Genomic DNA, 19,921 nt, shown 5'->3' on the forward strand with positions numbered 1-19,921 from the left:
AAAAATACAAAGCATTTAAAATAGCATGATGACATCTGGCTCCACAGGGTCCTAAGGAGATGGGGCGAGCAAAATTGTCACAATGATCTTGTGCTGCACTGCTGAGGCACAACCCCAGGAGCCTGCAAAAAACAGTTTTCAGGATGCTGTTGCAAGCCCAGCAGTGCCCGGTGCAGCGGTGCCCTGCGTGGTGGTGCCCTGTGCGGCGATGCCCGGTGCAGCGGTGCCCTGCACGGCGATGCCCTGCGTGGTGGTACCCGGTGCAGCGGTGCCCTGCGCGGCAGTGCCCGGTGTGGCAGTGCCCTGCGCGGCGGTGCCCTGCGTAGTGGTGCCCTGTGCAGCGGTGCCCTGCGTGGCAGTGCCCTGCATGGTGGTGCCCTGTGCAGCGGTGCCCTGCGTGGCAGTGCCCGGTGTGGCAGTGCCCTGCACGGCGGTGCCCTACGTGGTGGTGCCCTGCGTAGTGGTGCCCTGCGCGGCAGTGCCCTGCACGGTGGTGCCCGGTGTGGCAGTGGCCTGCGCTGCAGTGCCCTGCGCGGCGATGCCCGGTGCAGCGGTGCCCTGCACGGCGATGCCCTGCGTGGTGGTACCCGGTGCAGCGGTGCCCTGCGCGGCAGTGCCCAGTGTGGCGGTGCCCTGCACAGCGGTGCCCTGTGTGGTGGTGCCCTGCATGGCGGTGCCCTGCGCGGTGGTGCCCTGCGCGGCGGTGCCCGGTGCGGCAGCCCAGGCTGTGGCTGGGCCAGCCCTCTCCTCCTGCCAGCACGTGGCACAGCAGCGGCCGAGGGCAGCACGCTGCAGCCGGGGCCGTGAGGTTTGGGCACAAGGATGCAATGGAGGCTGTCTTCCCGGGTGCCAGGCCTGGCCCTGGGGCAGAGCCACAGCAAGCCTTGGAGAGCTGCGGGATGCTGCAGCCAAAGCCGGGCTGGGCCCCCCATTTTCCCCTCACGGGAAGGAGCCGGGTGCTGTTCCCTCACAGGAGCTGGCAGCACACAGCCATGGCGGGCAGGGCCAGGGAAGGGCCTCCCTCGCCTCCCCAAGCCATGCTCCACCACCTTGGCTAACAGGGCTGCCAGGCCACACACGGGCAATGGCAGCCATGTCACCAAGATCAGGAATAAGAAACCCCTGAACACTAATGCAGCATGAAGAAGTGGGTATTCTTTTATCACACAGCTGGATGCATGGGGGACTCACTCCACCTAACATGCATGCTGTATCGTTCATTCAAGCAGAATTATATAGCCTACGCTTATGTTTATGCATCACATTTCTTGGGAAAGTCCTATTCAGTAGGCAGCACTAGATTGATTAAACGTCAAACACGCTTCTTCTGGGCGTTTTAGAGTCTTTTAAAGGGTCCCAGATAGTCGACCCTACAGCTACAGCTGACTGACCACCGAACCTCCATGTACTTCCCTCACAGGGAGAGTTTAATTACTCACCCACACAACGGCCGCCTCAGCGACCACAAGCTTTAGATGACTTTCCCTCTGAGCACAAAATAACACCACTAAGACCGGCTAGCAATCGCCCCGTAGCGATCCCCCCGAGGCGCCCAGCGCGGCCACTCAGCCGGGCGGCGGGCCCGCCGCCTCAGGGCGGCTGAGGGCGGCACACACACAAAATGGCGGCCGGCCCCGCCCCGCGCCCCGCCCGCCTCCCGCCCCGGCGCGGCGTGTCCCTGCGGCGCCGCCGTACCTTCCTCGCGCTGCCGGTGCCAGGAGCGAGCGGCGCGCGCCCCCGCTGCCCGGTGCTGCCTCCCCGCCGCCATGCTGCCCGCCGCCGCCGCGCTCCTCCGCCGCTGCGCTGTCTCCGGCCTCCGCGCAGCCGTCCGCCGGCCCGCCGGCCCCGCAGGTGAGCGGCCGCCCGCGTCTTTCCTCCCGCCTGCCACGACCCCAGCCCGGTTTGGCTCGGCCCGGCCCTGAGGGGTCCGGCCCCGGTGGGCGGGAGGCGGCGGGGCCCGGCCCGGCTGGCGCCGTGTCCTTGCGATGACCCGGCGGCGTCACTCGAGGGCAGGCCGCCCCTGCGGCCTAGTGCGCGGGCCGGGCCGCGGCCCCGCTCCCGCCGCCCCCGCTACCCCCCCCGCCGTCCCCGGCCCCGCCGGTTCCTGCGGGGCGCTGGGCCCCTTCCCGGGGGCGGCGGCGGGGCGGGCGGCGGCGCTGTCCCCGGGTCGCCCGCCAAGGTGACATTGACGGAGGTCGGCGGTGACCTGCGCAGCCCGGCCCCGGGGGGCACCGGGGCGGCCCTGCCCCAGCCCGCCCCCCCATTAACCCCCCAGTTTATCGGAACGGGAGGGAGAGCAGCCGCAGGCAGCGCGGTGCCTGCCTGGAAGCAGAGCGAAAGCACCCGGGCTGCAGGGCCTGTTGTCCCAATTAAAAGCTAATTAGCAGGCACCCATCAGGGTGACAGCATTGGGAGGCCTGTGCATGCCTCTCCTGCAGCACCGCTGAGTCAAATACTTGCAACGGCGAGCATACGGCTGCGATTTTTAAAAAACGGGAAGAAATCAGTTGTGGTCATTCTGTCTGCACGCTAGGACTTCTTTCATACTTCTCCCCCCCCCCCCCCCCCCCCCATTTTCCTTTTATATCCATTAAAATTCTTTGCCCGCAGTTCCTTTGCGCTCCTGCTGAATGCTGGCTGCTCTCCGTCCGCGCGGGCTCGTGTTCTTCTTCTCCAAGGTCTTGTCTTACAAACGCCTCGCTTAACACTTCTGACCCTCCTCGCCTTTGCTCCTGGCCCCGGCGGTTTATGTTTCGGCAGATCTGACACGCTGGGGCCACCTCACGTGCCTGTGGCTTTAGGTTTACATTAAATAATGCTGCAAAATGTTCTGCCTGTAATGTGTTTGCACTCCTGGGCTTCTCACTGCCCATCTTTTTTCTGTAAATTAATGCTCCTCTTGATGTTTGTTTTTCTTCTGTGCTCATTAACAGGGAAAGCTGACAAATTCTGACGCTCCAGGAAGATTTAACACCCCTTTGCATAATGTTAGGTGACTTTAGCCTCCTGGCTTCTCGAAGTTTGTTGAGTTCTCTTGAAAACGTGCCTCTGCAAACATACTTGCCCTTTGCTTCTTCCGTGAGTTGGGAATCTTCACACGGCTGGGTTGGTGTGGTTCAGCTGTCATATATGCAGCGTGTGTGTGACAGTGACCTTGAGGGACCCCACTGAAAGGCAAGGCACCAGGCTCACTCCTGCAGCCCCTCTGCTTTGCCAGAGAGGCTCGCAGAGCCTGCTCTCCGATACATAAATGTTCTAGGATGGAAGACAAAGGGTTTGAAAGAAACATAGCAGCAATTGAAAAATGCATCCTGGAAATCCAGAGTTCAGATTCTTGTGGTCTTTTTTATTTTTCTTCAGGATCCTTTTAGTTTTAACTGAGTCAGTCCTTTAAGACTAAAGGGAAGGGTTTTGTTGAGCACTCAATGGAAAAAGACTTTACTTTATCAACATAGAGATGGCATTTGAGAGCTTCAAACTAGGTCTTTCTCAAACTGAAACCTGCTATTTCTCTTTTTCTCTGTGATTAAGAAAAAAAGTATTTTCCCCCAAATGGGCCAGCATCTGAGGGCCTTTCAGCAGCGTCTGCTCGCTCCCTGCCTGGGTGCAGGAGCATTTAAAGGGGAGTGCTCTTGCTCTGCTATCAGCTGTGCACGTGATTTATTGGAGAAAGCGGGGTCAAAGGTGGGTTTTGGAGCTGGGGAGAGGATGGGGAATCTCCCTATAGAACAGCAAAAGAGCATTATGATTCTGACTTGGCCTGTTGTTTACTTTTCCCTTACGTAGATAAATGAAGATATTTTCATGTTTTGGGAGGGATTGCATAAACCAGAATTGCAGCTGAAATGCTGGACCATGTTAAATTTTATTAAAAATCTGGATTGCGTTCTGATTGGGCTGACAGCTAATGAGACTGAGGATACTCCTTGAAACCGCTGTGGATTGCTCCACTGTATTTTATGTAGAATTAGGATGCTGGTTCGCAGTATGCTGTTTGCTGTGATCTTCAAAGTAGAAAAGTCTATCTGGGAAAGATGAAAATGCAACCCAGTTTGGGGATTTCTTCCTTTATTTAAAGCTTTGTAATGGGTCAGTATGAGCAGTTCATGCTAGGTGAAGTAGGAAAAAGTAACTAGCTATATCTGACTTCCTCTGAAGCGGAGCTTCAGACTGGCAAGGTCATATCTGGTGTACGACCTCTCTGCAAATATGAGTGGAGTGAAATTGCCATCAGGGAGAGGAGGTGGTCTCTTGCCAGGCTTGTGTTCTGCTGGTAAGGCAGCTTGCAGAGCGCTCGGACTTTGCAGGGAGGACCCAGCACAGCTCTGATGTGAGTGGGGCTGGCTGTGCCCTAGGTTTTAGTTCCTTTTGAAAAACTGTTCCAACCTTTGTGGGTTGAAAAAGACAAGACACGCAAATGAAAAAAAACAATTTGTGATAAAAGAGTAGTGTTGAGGGAAGAAATGAGTTCAGAATCATACCAGCCTTATTTGTCCGTTGGAGTACAATCGACTTCTCTGCTTTATTAATTATCAAATACTAATGCAATTACAACCTTGAATCCAGGAGTTTTATCTTGGATAGGTGCAGAGACAGCAGGTTTTTTTTTTATTATTATTTTTTTTCTCCTTCAACCCTTCAGTAGCCTGTTGGAAGAAATAGCTCTCATCCCTTTGCTTTTGAGAGCCTTTATAGTTGAGCTCATGTCATTTTGCACAGATTCCTAAAACCACTTTAAAATGGGCCTTCATCAGCTCTGAACTTGTGCTGGAATCAAAGACCTGCAGCTCATTGCTATTGAGTCATCCATCAAAGTCAGTCTGTTGGTTGGGAAATCTGCTTTTCCTGGATTACAAAATCGGTTATGGAGCAATTTCAGGAGTAGGAAGTTACTCCAGAAGAAACCGGAATATTCATCTGAAGTGGATGGGTATACTAATAGGGTATAGGGTTTTATTTCTGGCAGGAATGCTACTGCAAAACTGATTCACCCAGCTAAACTCGCTGCATGGACAAGTCTTGTGGTTTTGAGAAGGATTGAATGTGGGGAACAGAACGATTGTGCTGCTTCAGTGTCTTGTTGATGAAGCATGTGTATGTTACATTTTTCTGACTTGCTTGGCTCTGGGGAGATGGAAAATTCTTGTATGTTATAGAAACTGGGATCCCAGAAAAATTCTCTTAAGGACTGGTTTCACAGAATTGTTTTTCTCTTGCATTTCCCCCTGTCATTAAGTAATCCTGTTCTGACCAAAGGGTCTGGGAACACTTCAGAAGTCTGATGTAGAACAGAAAATACCCACTTTGACACAAAAAACCCAACCGATACTTAATAAGCTGTATTCATCCAGTGCTTATCCAGGCTGAGGTCTCATCCAGACTGACTGTAGTGAGTGAAATATGTATTTTATGGCTTTTGGTCTCTTGGTCAGGACTAAAAATGCAGTTATTTCTGTTTGTTCAAAGTCTCTTCGGTTCTTTTTGCGTTCAGCTGTACTGCATGCCCGCTGCTACTCTCATGGGTCACAAGAATCAGATGAAGAATTCGATGCTCGCTGGGTGACGTATTTCAACAAGCCAGATATTGATGCCTGGGAGCTCAGGAAAGGTATGTTGAGTGAAAAGGGGGCAGTAACACGGAGTAAATATAACTGGTTTGTAATAGTTTCGTGACCAGAAATAACAACTTATTTTTACTTTGCTGTTGGAGACCAGAAATAGTGAAAACTGGGAGTTCGGTGTAGGAGAGCAATCCTGTAAATACTCAGCTGGGGCAAGGCACTGTGTGAGCCTTATTTGTTCTGAGTTATCTGGCTGCTCTGCATGTGCTTGTGGTTGGCATGCTGCCGTCTGCTCAGCTCTGAGCCTGGTGCTGCAGGTGATGGCACCTCACCAACCAAACAAGCAGGTCAGAAGGAACCACAGCACACACAGTGAGGGAGAGCAGGGGTATAAGACAGTGGGAGTCCAGGCTTTGCAAGTTTTAGTAGCCCAGAACATGCATTTTAACACCTGGGTGGGAGGGAGAGAAATGTTTGGTCTGAGGAAAGTGTATTCGAGTTCAGCTGTTGCTTAGTGTGTAACCACACACATTTTTCTTTGGTCTTTGACTTACTGGCTTGGCCATAACACGCTGTAGGCTGTTTGCCTGGTTGTCTCCAGTTGTTATTTGCTGTGGAGTTGCCAGGTCCCATTAAAATACCCCAACTGGGGCCTAAAAATGTGTTTGGCAGCCAGAGGGATCATTCCAGCATCACCTGGATGACAAGGTGTTGGGCTCTTCCCTTGGAAAGGAGAGGGAGGGAATAGAAAGCAGCTCAAGTTCCAGTTGCGTTAACACCTGTAGGAATGAAGTAATTTGGGTTTATTAAAGATTTCATAGCTGATGTGCTGTGGTGCAGACACTTGACTCCTGTTGGGAGATTGGATAGAACTGGCCCACTGGGATTTCATTGAATCTACTTAAAATCTACATCAGTGAGCAAAAGTGAGAGGGAGGAAAGCAAAAGAAAATCCTTGGGGGGGCGGGGATGTGTGTGTCCCCAAAATAGCAGTGAAAGTTGCGATCAGCTTCTAGTAGGGACTGGTGTTCTGGTAGTACTTTATTCTTTTACGAGAGAGCAAAGTAATGCTTGGCAGGTTTCTTTTGGTAGCGTGATGAGCTGATGCCAGTTTCCTTTTGACATTTCCTTATATTTACAGGCATAAACACACTTGTGGGTTATGACCTGGTTCCGGAACCAAAAATCATCGATGCAGCTCTGAGGGCATGCAGACGGTTAAATGACTTTGCCAGTGCCGTCCGCATTTTAGAAGTTGTAAAGGTGAGTGGAATGGCAGCCTAGGGTGTAACTGCTGTGTTCGCACTGCCGAGAGCCCAGCAGCAGAAGAGTTTTTCTTGGCTTACTCTTAGTGGTGCAAAGGGAAACCACTGTTTCCTGCTGCCAGAATCAATAGCTTTGTTACGAGCATGTGCTCAGTGACTTGAAATAATTATTTTGAGGTCAGAGTACTCAACAGCACAGCTTCAAGTAAAGCATTCTTACGTTCATGTTTTCCTTTCTTGATGCTGACTCTGGTGGGAAAGTCTTTAAGGATTTTTCTTTTTTTTTTTTAATAAGCATTACTAGAAATATCTCAAATGAAGGCACCTTACTGGCTTCTTAAAAGGTATGAATACTGAGCTGGCTGGGAGTAGTAACTCAGGAAGCAGCATAGGCTTGAAAAATAACATAAACTAGCACCTTGAAACCTGAGTCCAGCCTTCATTTAACAGGGAGTTAAAGGGGGTGGGGATGGAGGCCGGCGTTCTATTTCAGTTGTAGAAGCCAGCTGTGCTCTTCCAACTGGTTTTTGCCACAAGTGAGGACTGGTGTGGAGGTCTTTGCTGCTGGCTGTCAAATACACACTTCAAACTTTACTCCACAATCAGTTGCTTCCCAGTTTGCCACTTCTGCTTTCTGTATTCTTCTGTAATAGTGGAAGTTTTTTAATGGTTTTAGAGACATAAGACCAATGGAAGAACCTTCATATGTTTTTCTTAACTCTCTTATTTTTTTCTCCTGTCTTTTGTCCCCACCATCTAGGGGACAACTCAGTTTATCAGAACCTGGAGACAGGTATATGCTCTTTGTGGAGCTCCACGTAAATATTACTCAAGGAGTGATGTTTTTCCTCTGATTTCCGAGCAAGTTAAATTTTCTCCCAGCTCTGCCCAAAAGCTGATTTTATTTTTCCCATTTTACTGATTGGATATCATTTTCATTCTGTTTCCTAAGGTGTAAGTGGTATTTGGGATGGTTTGCAAAGCATCTCCTGTTGAAGGAGCTTGAGCCTGGCTCCGCTTTGAGTTTTGTGTGGTCTGGCACAAGTCACGGGTCACATCAGCGTGATGTCAAATGAGGGAAAGGTGTCAGGTGTTAAGAATAATCTGCAAATCCCCTGAAGGGGAGCTCAGTATTATTCTGGGGTGCTCTGCAGCCACAGTCAATGGTAGGAGGACTTTCCAGTGTAGCTGTGTACAGGTCTTGTTTACTTGACATGCAGGTGGAGCTGGGCCATGCTCTCCTGTCCTGCAGGAGCTACTTTCATGAGCAGTTGGTGGATCAGGCCATAGACACATTTGTGAACACGTCTTGATTGCAAACCTGACCTTAACAACAGCTTGCTGTCGAAATAACACGGTTCCTTTTTATTTAGGACAAAGCAGGACCTCACAAGGAAATCTATCCTTACGTTATCCAGGAACTTAGACCAACTTTGAGTGAACTGGGAATCTCCACTCCAGAGGAACTGGGCCTGGACAAAGCATAGACCTTATTGGTAAGGGATGTCCTTGCTTCTGAGACTCTTGCATGGGACTCCTGTACCCTAAAACTCTCCTGCCAGAGTCCTCTTCCTTGCCTTCATGGGTCTGTGAAAGGCTGTGAATTTCAAGCTTGTAATGTGATTCTTCAAGTATCTCATGTCACTGCAGGTCTCCTTGGAAAGGCACTAACCCTTTTCAAAGAAGGCTTAAAAAAAGAACAGTGCAGTTGCTTGAGAAGGGGTAGGGTGGTTGGCAACCTCCCAGAAATTTCTAGATAGCAGTTGCCAAGACAATGGGTATTGCAGCACTTTGTTGGCAGCGTGTTGTTGACCTTTGCTCCTTGTCACCTTGTCCGCAGAAGCATTTTTAGCAAACGGCAGGATCATTTCCACTGGAAATGCACAAACTTTCATTTTATTGTCACAGTCTAGCCAATTTAGAAAACTGGGAGATACTAATTACTAGGTTATGCTAGAAAATAGGCCCCACTAATGGTAGTCATCCAGCAACACTGAAGTTTCTTCATGTTACACTTAAAATAGCATCTTTTAGTGTAATTAAACGTTACATTAAAGGGTGCTTTGCTTACAGAATAAACACATCAGCTGTAGTGTAGCCAGAGCTTAGCTGACCTGTGTGCAGAATATCCTTTAGCCTCAATTGATAATTCAGGAGCAGGGCATGTAATATTTCATGCTGATTCCAGCAGCCTCAAGTCTTAGAAAGCCACTGGTTTTACTGGTTTTTTACAGCTGAACTTCTGAATGCTTTCTAAACTTGAAAACAACTGTAACTAAGACATGTAGATCTCAGTCATAAGTACCAGCCTCTTATGTGAGCTGCAGCATATGAAGGTGTTGTTACTAAACAGCGATTTCTCTGATAAATGAGGATCTCTCATTAAGTATAGGCAAGGCTGAATGTACTTGAACCCCAGACTAAAATTAAGCCCTACATAAAAATCCTCATGGAAGTGAAGTTAGGTAAGGCAGTCTAACATTCTTCAGGAGATGGCCCATGTCATATTCTTTTTTTTTTTTTAATACTCAGAATAGAGGTGTGGGGGGTCAGATGGCAAATAGTACTTAATTCTCGATCGTTTAAGTCCCTACCCTCCCCCTTGCCCTGGGATATGATGTCTTGGTGCAAGGGAACGGTGAGGCAGCTGTGCTGGGAATGCCTCTTGGGGGCTGAGTGTGATTAAACGGGTCTTTGAGCTTAAAAGCAAGCAGTGGAGTAACTGATCTGAGACCCCATGGAAACTCTGTGAAGATACTGGGCTGCTGCTTTAACGTTTTTTCTGTTCTTTATTCTTTTCTGTTCCAGGTGCATTACTCGAGCATTTTACCAGTGCTTACCTGATTGTACACAGTTGCCTGGAGACACAAATGTTAACGTATTACCTTATTTGAAATAACTTCCTTTATTGAGTCACAATGTATGTGATGTGAAGTTGGACCTAATAAAGGAAAAACTGGTTTGACTGATGTGGTAGTGGTGGCTTGTGTGATTATTTTTTTGCTTTTATGGGGAAAAGGAAGAAACAATGTGCTTTCCCAAGAGAGTAGGCGGCTATAAATCCTGGCATGGGGTGGCTTTGCCCAAGCTCCTGGCTCCACCTTTGGGAAGAGAAAGGACCTGGAGGGCATGGTGACCCTCTGGTACACACCCCTTTGGGGAGGAGGACACCAACAAGTACTTGCAAAGCTCCCCCTGCCCTTGAGCAACAATTTCCCTGTGACAAAGTTGGGGCTTAAGAAGCCTCCAAGGTGGGTGGGAGGCTCCTGCAAGGGGTGGGCTTTTGCTGGTGTCCAGTGGGGCTGGTGATCTCTTCCAGAATAGACGTTGCTCTGAAGACCCTGTTTACCACCTCTGTTCTGGTGCAGGCAGGGGTTTGGCAACAAAAAAAGGGGAAGAAAAAGGAAAATGTTTTATTATTTCCAGCTGCCTCCAGAAAAAGGGCATTTTTTAGGAAAAGGGGAATCTGTGCAGGGAAGCGGTTCCCTGTCGCACAGTGGGGTCACAGCAGGGACACCCACTGCTGTGTCCCAGTGGTCCCAGGTGTCTGGTGGTCCTGGTGTCTGGCATCTGGCTGTCCTGGAGGCGCCCGTATCCAGCTGCCCCAGTATCTGATGGGCCGAACGTCTGGTGTCCCAGCTGCCCCAGTAATGTGGTGGTCCCGGTGCCTGGGAGTCTGGTATCTGGCAGTCCCGGCGGTCCCGGGATCCGGCTGGCCCGGGGTCCGGGCACGCTCCGCATGCGCGGCGCGGGGGCGCTCCGCCTCCCCGCCTCCCATTGGCTGGGCGGGCGAGGGGCGGGGCAGGGGCGGGGCGAGGGCGGCCATGGCGACGGGCGGCGGCGGAGCCGGGGCTGGGGCCGGTCCCGCTGTGGGCAGAGCCAGCGCGTGGCGGGGCCCGGGGGTACGTGCGGGGCCGGGGGGGCTGGGGGTCATGGAGCTGTATGGGGCACGTGGCTGGGGGCTGTGAGACAGTATGGGGTCTGTACATCGTGGCTATGGGGCTGGGAGGTGTGGGGGGGGCTTTATGGGGTCTGTACATCGTGGCTATGGGGCTGGGAGGTGGGGGGGGCAGTATGGGGTCTGTACATCGTGGCTATGGGGCTGGGAGGCGTGGGGGGGCTGTATGGGGTCTTTACATCGTGGCTATGGGGCTGGGAGGTGTGGGGGGGGCTGTATGGGGTCTGTACATCGTGGCTATGGGGCTGGGAGGTGTGGGGGGGCTTTATGGGGTCTGTACATCGTGGCTATGGGGCTGGGAGGTGTGGGGGGGCTGTATGGGGTCTGTACATCGTGGCTATGGGGCTGGGAGGTGGGGGGCAGTATGGGGTCTGTACATCGTGGCTATGGGGCTGGGAGGTGTGGGGGGGGCAGTATGGGGTCTGTACATCGTGGCTATGGGGCTGGGAGGCGTGGGGGGGCTGTATGGGGTCTGTACATCGTGGCTATGGGGCTGGGAGGCGTGGGGGGCTTTATGGGGTCTGTACATCGTGGCTATGGGGCTGGGTGTGTGTGTGTGGGGGGGCTGTATGGGGTCTGTACATCGTGTCTATGGGGCTGGGAGCCGTGGGGGGGCTGTATGGGGTCTGTACATCGTGTCTATGGGGCTGGGAGGCGTGGGGGGGCAGTATGGGGTCTGTACATCGTGGCTATGGGGCTGGGAGGCGTGGGGGGGCTGTATGGGGTCGTACATCGTGGCTATGGGGCTGGGAGGCGTGGGGGGGCTGTATGGGGTCTGTACATCGTGGCTATGGGGCTGGGAGGCGTGGGGGGGCTGTATGGGGTCTGTACATCGTGGCTATGGGGCTGGGAGGCGTGGGGGGGCTGTATGGGGTCTGTACATCGTGGCTATGGGGCTGGGAGGTGTGGGGGGGCTGTATGGGGTCTGTACATCGTGGCTATGGGGCTGGGAGGTGGGGGGGGCAGTATGGGGTCTGTACATCGTGTCTATGGGGCTGGGAGGCGGGGGGGGCTGTATGGGGTCTGTACATCGTGGCTATGGGGCTGGGAGGTGTGGGGGGGCTGTATGGGGTCTGTACATCGTGGCTATGGGGCTGGGTGTGTGTGTGTGGGCAGTATGGGGGGGGCACACCTGGCTGTAGGGGGGCACACACGTGCTAGCCCAGCGCTGGGCAGGTGCAGGGGGGCTGTATGGGGGGGCACGGGGCGGTCCGGCACACACAGAGGGATGCAGGGCAGGGGCAGGGGGTTGCTGCCTGCCCGGTTAATCCCGCTGCCCGGGCTCCCGGCACACCGTGGCTCCCGCGCGGAAGGCTCTGCCCTGCTAATCCCAGTGTAAGACACTGACGCTGACCCTGGCTGTGCTCTCCAGTCACCACCCCGGGCCCTTCTGCCTTGTTTCCTCATTAACTGCTTCCTCTAATTCCCTGTCCCTCCCACACTGATGCCCCCAACTTCCATTTTCTGATTTTTCCTCTATTTTCTTCATTAGTTATTGTATTTATAGAAGTTCCACCCCTCCACACCCCCCGTGTCATTCAGCGGTGCTGGCTCTCCTTGGCGCTAAGTGCCTTACAGGCAGGGGAGGCTTTTCCTTAAAGCATGGCAAGAAGCTTGAAAGGCTCAAAACCTGTGGAGAAATTAAAATAAAATATCTTTATATTTTATCTGATGAACCTGCTAGTTAAATCTTCTCCGTCACATTTTCTCCCGAGTATTACTGGAGTCAGGTTCGCAAAGAAGCTGCTGGTCAGCAGTTAGGCTCGCAAAGCAACTGCTTTTACTTTAGCATCGCCATTCCCAATAATCCCTTCATCTGCTAATAGATCTGCTTATTCCTCTTCCTCTCCCTCCTGTGGCCACGGCGCAGGGCTGGGAGGAGCCGTCCCTTCCCAGCTCCCAGCCGGCTGCCGGCACCTTTCCCCAGAACAACCAGATGCTTTGAGCTGACTCCGGTTTAATTCATCCGCCCAGAGGTGCTGCTGACGGCGCTGCTCTCCCCTTGTTTTAGCTGATTTGGGCTGACAGCAAGAGGCCGAGCAAGGCGGCGGATGCGGTGGAGAAGAGGGGACCGTACATCATGAGCAAGCCTCCTTCCATTCAGGCCAAGCTGCGTAAGTGACACCCCGGGGACTCTGCCGGGATTTGGGGAGTCATTGACACCTCTCACCCAGGGCAGTGACTGAAAGCTTTTTTACTCCTTGATGGGATAAACCCACAAAACCAAAACCCATTAAAAAAAAGCAACGCATAGGTGTTGCCTATGGAAAGCACCGCAACGCCTCCATGCTCTCCTTAGGGCCAACCTGCCCTGCGCCCCCAACCCCCCAAAACCAGGACCCTTGGGGAGCATTTGGGTGCTTTCAGCTCTGCCCCTGTGCTTGGCTTTCAGAGCGGCAGCGCGAGCTGGCCAAGGCGGCGCTGCGAAGGCAGGGGCTGCTGGGGGGACCCGTGCCGCACCAGCCGAAGCCGGCAGCTAAAAGGTCTGATCCCGTTTTTCTTTACCCAAGATGTATTTGTCATGTTCCTTGAGGAGACTGGGAAACTCCAGAGGATTAAAAAATGAGTTTGGGACCTTAGTCTGCTGCTGTGTTGTGGCCAGCAAGCATTCAATAGACCAAAGGATTGCACCTTTCCTGCACAAGTTAGGAGATGCTCTAGCAGGGACCATGCTCCTCCTCATGGTTTTGGGGATGGTTTGGTGTTCAGGATCTCATCGGGAAGTCTAGAGCTTAGGTGGAATTTATTCTTAGCTGGGACAACGCCTGGCTGGCAAGGGACATTCAGGACCAGGATTCCTGCCCTAGTTCCTCAGTCCAGCAGCCCTGTGGCTGCATTTCCGCACCAAAACATCTGTTCCGGGCTCACTCCTCTGCTTCCCTGCAGATCGGTGAGGTTTAACAAGGGCTACACGGCGCTCAGCCAGACGGTGGATGAAAACCTGGTCTCCCTCGATTCGGACAGGTGGGGACTGGATGAATATCCCAGGATTTTGGGTGGGGGCTGTTGCAGGCTCAGAGCTGGCTTTTGGGGGGGGACCGATTTTCCTTGTCACTTGTAGAGTGTCCCTGATTGCACTGGGCATCTCTTAGCAGCAAAACACGCCCATTGTCCCCAGATTTAAATCCCTCGGGATTATGCTGCTGGCTCCCTTTTTCCCCCCCGAGATTCCCTTGTCTGCATCCCAAGCAAAGATGCCGCTTCCCAGCTGGCTCTGACCGTTTCCTTCTTCTCTTAGCGATGGGGAGCTGGGATCCAGATGTTCCTCGGGCTACTCCTCCGCCGAGGCAAGTCCAGGGGTTTGACTCTGACGATGTGGTTCCCGCGGCCTCCCTTGTTCCGCTTATGCCTTAGGGCTCTGTGTAGGGGCTGTGATGAAGCATCACCCCATGGGATGTGTGTGTGTCCATCCCGCAGAGCTCTGCTTTGCAACCCACTGCCTCTGCTGCCCGATGCGTTTCAGCCGTGCACAAATCTCCCTTTTGCAAGCCCCAGCTGGCTGCCGCTGCTTTGCCCTTTGCACCTAAAGCATCATCTGTCCCCAGACCCTGTAGCGGGGCAGCTGAAAAGCTCCGTCATACAAGGGTGTCACAGCCTGCGGGGTGTTTTGGGGTGCATGGGGTGTGTGTCGGGGTGCTGCAGCCCAGGAAAAGCTCTTTGGTCTTGTCTTTACCTTCTCTGCTCTGGTTGTGCTGCTTCTCCACACACAACGGCACTGGAGGGAGGATGCGATGCCTGTCCTGCTCACATGCCTGCTCTTTGCAAGCCCTGGGACCTAAATTTTAGCTAAACGGGGACTAATTTTAACCAGCTCTGCCTCCTTTGTCCCCCCTGGCAGCAGGTAAACCAGGACCTGAGCCGGCAGCTGCTGCAGGATGGGTACCACCTTGATGAGGTCCCCGATGATGAAGATCTGGATCTCATCCCCCCAAAACCTGTCGCCTCCTCTTCTTGCCCCTGTTGTTTCAGAGAAAATCTCTCCTGTGTGATCCAGTAATGCCGCTCGGCCGGGACCATGCAGGAACAGGTCAAAAGCCAGCACTTTTTGTCTTGTGGGATGGCTGTTGGCGTCTGTGTCTCATGCTGGGACAGTGACACAAGAACTGAGCGATGCTGCGATGCTGCTGGTGGTGAGCAGCACCAACCAACCCACCCGAAGGACTTTTCCTGACACTCAGCAATATCAGGGAGAGGTGGCACGGGAGGGGACCTGTCACCTGGCTGCGCTGGGGAGGGAGGGGAGGCAGAGCCCGGGCACCTCCATGGGCGTGTAAAGGGAAGGAACGGGGAGGTGCAGCAGCAAATGCTCTTCGGTTTGCCTGACCTCCTTTTTTCCTCCTGCAATGAGCCACATCAAGGATCAGGACCTGGCCCCAGGCGCAGGCTGCGCTCCCCAGCCCTCCCTAATGAAGAGGCAGTTGATTGTGGGGTCGAACTGCCACGGTGCAGGACCAGGCTGGGAAGCCCTGAGACCCCTTTTCTATTTATTTCTGCTTTAGTCACCCCTCCTCCCTGGCAGGCTGAGACCAAGCCAGTGAGGCTGGGGTCAGCACAGGCTGGCAGAGCGCCGCTTCATTTACTTATCTTGTGCTGCTTGCAATTAATTGCTGCCGGGTTCCCTCCTCCTAAACCCTGGGCTGATCTGAGCCAAAGATTGCAGCTCTGATGGAGAAGAGAAGCTGGGGGAACCCAAGGGAGCAGACACCGGCAGGCTGCTGAGCTTCGAGCTCCTGCACTTGTTACATCCACCAGCTGCTGTCGCTGGGACCTCCCAGCTTTCCATCTCTCCAGGGACCCATGAAGTTCTGGGTTTGGAGTGAGTGGCTTGTGGCAGTTGTCCCCAAAGCTGCTGATGCAGGTGCGGGGCAGCCCAGCCCCCCGTGCCAGCTGTGAACCTTCAAAGCTGCCTTAAGTCACCGTCCTGCTCTGCTACATAGAGGACAATCAGCTTCTTACGAAGAAACCTTATTTAAATACGTCATGTCTAGAGATCTGAACTGTTGCGGTTTTTTGTATTTTAGTTGTTAAAGGGAACACTCAATAAACTCGATCTCATTACTCAGAGGTGTGTTGGTGCTGTGCGGGGGGCTCAGCCCCATTCCCCCCAGCAGTGCCACTCTGGAGGGCTCCTTCCCTGGCCCCGGAGGGTTTTTGGAGTGATCTGGTTTCCCTGGTCAAGTTTTACAGCACTGTCCCGTTTCCCTGGGGAGCTACTGTGTTGCCTGGGCTGATGGTGCTGCAGGGTGATGTGGGGAAGGTCACACCTGGTGCTGGGGTGGGGGTGCTGGAGTGACCCCCAGCCTCCTCCAGTCCCTGACCCTGCAAACACCAGTGCTTCTCCCCATCCTCCTGCTCCCTGCACCACACTGCCCTGTGCCAAGGACAAAGTCATCACTTTATTCACAGCACCAAAGGCTCTCCAGCTCCATCACCCTGCCAAGCAGCCCCCTTTTACAGCCAGGTGAGGGGTGACAGGGCTCAGAGGACCGCTTGCCGTCGGCCAGGCTTGGGAAGAGCCCACCGGGCACCCAGGAGCAGCAGAAAACTTCAGCATCACATTCAAAGGAGGGAGCAGCAGCTCCTAGAAGCCAGGCAAGAGATGCTCAAGACCCAGGGTGCAGACCTCGGGCCTCCCCCCTGCTTCTTGGTAAGAAGGAAGGGGGAAAAAATATATAAAAATATGGAGTGTGCATCGTATGGCATCAGCAGCACCCAGAGGGGACGATGCTACAGGGATGTGGCTAACAAGCTGCGAGGGGAGATGCTCTTCCTCTGCCTGCTCTGCTCCATGCCACGTCCGAGGAGTCGACTGGTGGAATTGCTCTTTCTGTATGTCAGGTGCAGGCTGGTTTTGGGGTTTAACAGATGGAAGGGAAACTTCCAAGCGAGATGACTTTGCCCAGGCCAGTTTCTATCTACTCAAATGTGGAGTGATGCAGGGGGAAGCAGCCCAGGTCCTGCTCAGAGGAGACAGCAGGCTCGGAAGAGCAACATCCCGTCTGGTGAGGAGAGGTGGAGGGAGATGCTCTCATTAGCAGAGATGAAGAGCACGGAGCCACGACGCAGAGTCATTTCAGAGGCTGCAGCTGTGGAGGTGCCCACGGCTGTCCCTTGGATCACCAGTAAGATGCTGGCAGAGTCCACAGCGGAGACGAGGTACAGCTTGATGGAGGCGGGGATCTGCAATGGAAAGGGTCACCGCAGCTTCAGACTCCCCCAGTTTTGCTTCTTTTTGGAGGGGGTTGTCCCCATTTCCACCCCGCTGCAGCCTTTGCTGTGCCCAGGCCACCCTGTGCCTGCAGCAGCCCAAATCCAGGGACCTTGGCTTAGCTGAGAACATCCAAGCTGCATCCCCATCAAGACCTCTTCCCGGTCCTCCCTCTGCCCAGAGCTGCTGGAGAAGGTGAGCGAGCTCTAGGCAGCAGGAACAGGGGAGGGAGAGGAGCCTGCAGCACGGCCCGGGGCCGACACAAGCATCCCCTGCATCCCTCCATTCTCACTTGGAGCTATGAGGGTGAACAAACCCATGCCGAGGTGACCCCAGCCAACACCGAGCTGTCCTACCATGAGCACAGCCAAGGCGGCAGAAGGCTGGGGTCTCCCTCTGCGTCCCCAAAGTGTCCCCCTCGCTGCTCACCTCTATCCTCATGATGGCGAAGTCTGGCACGGGTGGGTCATAGAGGTAGATGCTGGGATCGAGCTGGCTCTGCGTAGCCGGGAAGATCTTGGAGCTGCTGGGTGCTGGCGTGTAGTTGAGCATCTCGCACAAGGTGAGGACGTCGATGAATTTGGGGGTGAGCCCGGCGCGCACCGTGTTATCCGAGCATGCCATGCACTCCACGCAGTCTGCGAGGATGAAGCAGCACTGTCAGCCCACCCCAGCCCTCCTGCACGTCCCTGGCTGGCAGTGGGGGGTCCAACCTCTTGCAGGAGACCGTGGCCACCCTGGGGGACGGTCTTTGCAGGGTTAGGAAAGCCCACGATGGTGCTCACCTCCGTGCAGGTAGGCATGGGGCTCGTTGGCTCCCAGGAACATGGCTTCCCCTGGCTCCAGCCTCACCAGGTTGAGGAAATAAATGGTGAAGCAGCCGATGTCCCCTGGGTACTGGGAGTGCAGCCGCAGCAGCAGGTCCCCGTTGCTCCCTGACGTGTCCTTCCCTTCCGCCGCTGTGTGGGCAGAGACCAGGCGCAATGCTAGGGTGGGAGCTGGGGGGGTGCCCCATCCCCTCCCCTAAACACAGCCCCCCCCAGCTGTCCTGGAGGGCTGCGGCGGGCAGAGGGGACCCACCTTCCTGGGAGATCCTCTTCACCAGCATGTTCAACTGGTCGACAAAGAACTTCTTCTCACTCTTCATCAGGCGGGTGAAGCAGACACGGAGGGCAGCTGAGACGCCGCGGGGGTCATCGCTGCCGCTGCGCTCCAGCTGCTCCGCCGCCACCTCCCCAATCAGCGCCCGCAGCTCGGGGACGCCTGCCAGGGGTGACCAGCACACGTCACCCCACCGCCAGGGAGCCCAGCGCCCCCATCCCCAGAGCCCAGCATCCCCACCGCCCGGGAGCCCAGCACCCCCACCGCCGGGGAGCCCAGCACCACCATTGCACAGCCACTGCCTCCCACTCCGAACCCCCTGCAGGAAGGAAAGGTGGCACCAGGGGTCCGCCCCCTGTGACCCCCCTCCCTCACCATCCTTACTCTGGAGGAAGGAGACGATCTCCTCCACTGGCCGAAAGCCGCACAAGCCCTCGAAGGGGGTGAGAGCAATGGCCATCTCGGGCTTGTGGTTGGCGTCGGGGTAGTGCTCAGGGAACTGGGCGTGCAGCTTCTCCGCCAGCTCCTGCGGAGGGCAGAGGACCTGGGTGAGCTCCCCAGGGACACGGGGGCTGGCCGGAGCTGCCCCCCCCATCCTCGGGGTGCTCCCCCTACCTTGTTGGGGTGTGCCTGGATGGAGAGGGCAGTGTTGACCGACAGCACCTTGAAGAGGAAGGGCAGGTGACCCTGGAAGGCATCCTTCACCTTTGCCCCCAGGCAGGCAGGGTTGGCAGCGATCCACTGGCCCAGGGTTTTTTGGGGGATGCGGTTATCCCGGATAATGGCATCGCCCCGGGGGTGCGCGCCCATCCAGAGCTACGGGAGACAGACAGATGGACCCCTGAGCCGAGCAGCCAGCGGAGATGACTTGTTTTTTTCTCAAGGCTGCTTGGCCCCAGCAGCGATCGATGAGGCCAAGGCAGCTCCCACGGGGGCTGAGTCACGCAGAGGCTCGAGGGGACCGGGGACAGGCAGGGGACCCGCATCCCAACCTCCACCCCTAGCCGGCCGGACCTGGGATGGATGGATGGATGGACGGATGGATGGGATGGGCGGACACACAGTCCGATGGACACACGGCGGGACACTCACCTCGGCGTAGGGCTGGTCGGGCTGGATGTGGGCAAGGGGGTCACTGCTGGCCACCAGCCTGGCCACCTCGCTCTCCAGCCCCACCTTCCCCCAGGAGTAACTCTGCACCACGCAGGAAAGGGGGAACACTGCGGGGGGAAGCCAGAATTGGGGGCGGGACACACAGAGACAATAATAACCCTCTGCCCCCCCAAACCCCTCCCGGGCCCCGCGGCAGGAGGGGGGGTCCCGGCCGGGCAGACCCCAGCCCTGCGGGAAGGGTGTGTGTGTGGCGCAGGGCGTGCGGACCGGGTGCGTGTGCAATTTCAAATCGTTATATAGGGGGCGTGGGGGTCCCTCGGCCCCGCGGGTGACCTGCCCCCCAAGGGCCTCCTATCCCCACAGGGTCCCCACCGCGCTGGGGACAGCCCCCCCGCACAGGAGCCCCCCCGGGCCCCGCTCACCGCGGATCTCCGTCATGGCTCGGCCGGCGGGGCAGGGCACGGCGGGGCACGGCACGGCGGGGCACGGCACGGCGGGGCAGGCCGGGAGCCGTAGTCCCGCGGCGGCAGCTCCGGCACCGCCTCCCGGCCGGGCGGGGCGGGACGGAGCCGGGCGGGGCCGGAAGAGGAGGGGCGGGGCGGGGCGGGGCGGGGCAGCGCCCTCCGCGCACCCTATAGCGGCCATAGGGGAGCCCAGCCGGAGGCTCCTGGGCCCGGCAATGCCCGCCCGCAGGAACATCTGCAGGGCCTATGGG

The 19,921-nt window shown here is 55.4% G+C and overlaps 3 protein-coding genes across 3 annotated transcripts; 2 read left to right on the top strand and 1 right to left on the bottom strand.

The window, feature by feature from the left end:
- The first annotated feature begins 1,689 nt into the window (after positions 1–1,689).
- On the top strand, positions 1,690–9,795 carry LOC130152590 (cytochrome c oxidase subunit 5A, mitochondrial). The gene is made up of 5 exons (XM_056346399.1): positions 1,690–1,851; positions 5,492–5,608; positions 6,703–6,824; positions 8,200–8,322; positions 9,635–9,795. The coding sequence occupies exons 1-4, from the start codon at positions 1,767–1,769 to the stop codon at positions 8,311–8,313; spliced, it is 438 nt and encodes a 145-aa protein (XP_056202374.1). The 5' UTR covers positions 1,690–1,766; the 3' UTR covers positions 8,314–8,322; positions 9,635–9,795.
- Positions 9,796–10,636: 841 nt separating this feature from the next.
- Positions 10,637–15,846, top strand: FAM219B (family with sequence similarity 219 member B). The gene is made up of 6 exons (XM_056346397.1): positions 10,637–10,728; positions 12,796–12,898; positions 13,177–13,267; positions 13,671–13,748; positions 14,023–14,071; positions 14,623–15,846. Exons 1-6 carry the CDS (start codon positions 10,651–10,653, stop codon positions 14,779–14,781), a joined length of 558 nt encoding a protein of 185 aa, XP_056202372.1. The 5' UTR covers positions 10,637–10,650; the 3' UTR covers positions 14,782–15,846.
- Positions 15,847–16,158: 312 nt separating this feature from the next.
- Positions 16,159–19,765, bottom strand: MPI (mannose phosphate isomerase). The gene is made up of 8 exons (XM_056346383.1): positions 19,629–19,765; positions 19,186–19,313; positions 18,709–18,909; positions 18,478–18,619; positions 18,073–18,255; positions 17,778–17,951; positions 17,422–17,630; positions 16,159–16,964 (listed from the first exon to the last, which is right to left on the bottom strand). The coding sequence occupies exons 1-8, from the start codon at positions 19,642–19,644 to the stop codon at positions 16,746–16,748; spliced, it is 1,272 nt and encodes a 423-aa protein (XP_056202358.1). The 5' UTR covers positions 19,645–19,765; the 3' UTR covers positions 16,159–16,745.
- Positions 19,766–19,921: the final 156 nt, after the last annotated feature.

The sequence above is a fragment of the Falco biarmicus genome, chromosome 7 (genome assembly GCF_023638135.1).
Source record: "Falco biarmicus isolate bFalBia1 chromosome 7, bFalBia1.pri, whole genome shotgun sequence".
NCBI lineage: Eukaryota > Metazoa > Chordata > Aves > Falconiformes > Falconidae > Falco > Falco biarmicus.

What these genes read in the sequence shown, in the direction of transcription:
- FAM219B (XM_056346397.1), top strand. Translation starts at nt 10,651, where the DNA reads ATGGCGACGGGCGGCGGCGGAGCCGGGGCTGGGGCCGGTCCCGCTGTG. An exon ending in TTCCATTCAGGCCAAGCTGC is followed by an intron (nt 12,899 to 13,176) that starts GTAAGTGACACC and finishes CTTGGCTTTCAG; the next exon opens with AGCGGCAGCGCGAGCTGGCC. An exon ending in GTCTCCCTCGATTCGGACAG is followed by an intron (nt 13,749 to 14,022) that starts GTGGGGACTGGA and finishes TTCTTCTCTTAG; the next exon opens with CGATGGGGAGCTGGGATCCA.
- MPI (XM_056346383.1), bottom strand. An exon ending in TCCAGGCACACCCCAACAAG is followed by an intron (nt 18,620 to 18,708) that starts GTAGGGGGAGCA and finishes TGCCCTCCGCAG; the next exon opens with GAGCTGGCGGAGAAGCTGCA. An exon ending in GATCGTCTCCTTCCTCCAGA is followed by an intron (nt 18,256 to 18,477) that starts GTAAGGATGGTG and finishes CACCCCTGGCAG; the next exon opens with GCGTCCCCGAGCTGCGGGCG.
- LOC130152590 (XM_056346399.1), top strand. Translation starts at nt 1,767, where the DNA reads ATGCTGCCCGCCGCCGCCGCGCTCCTCCGCCGCTGCGCTGTCTCCGGC. An exon ending in CCGGCCCGCCGGCCCCGCAG is followed by an intron (nt 1,852 to 5,491) that starts GTGAGCGGCCGC and finishes TTTTGCGTTCAG; the next exon opens with CTGTACTGCATGCCCGCTGC. An exon ending in GCATTTTAGAAGTTGTAAAG is followed by an intron (nt 6,825 to 8,199) that starts GTGAGTGGAATG and finishes CTTTTTATTTAG; the next exon opens with GACAAAGCAGGACCTCACAA.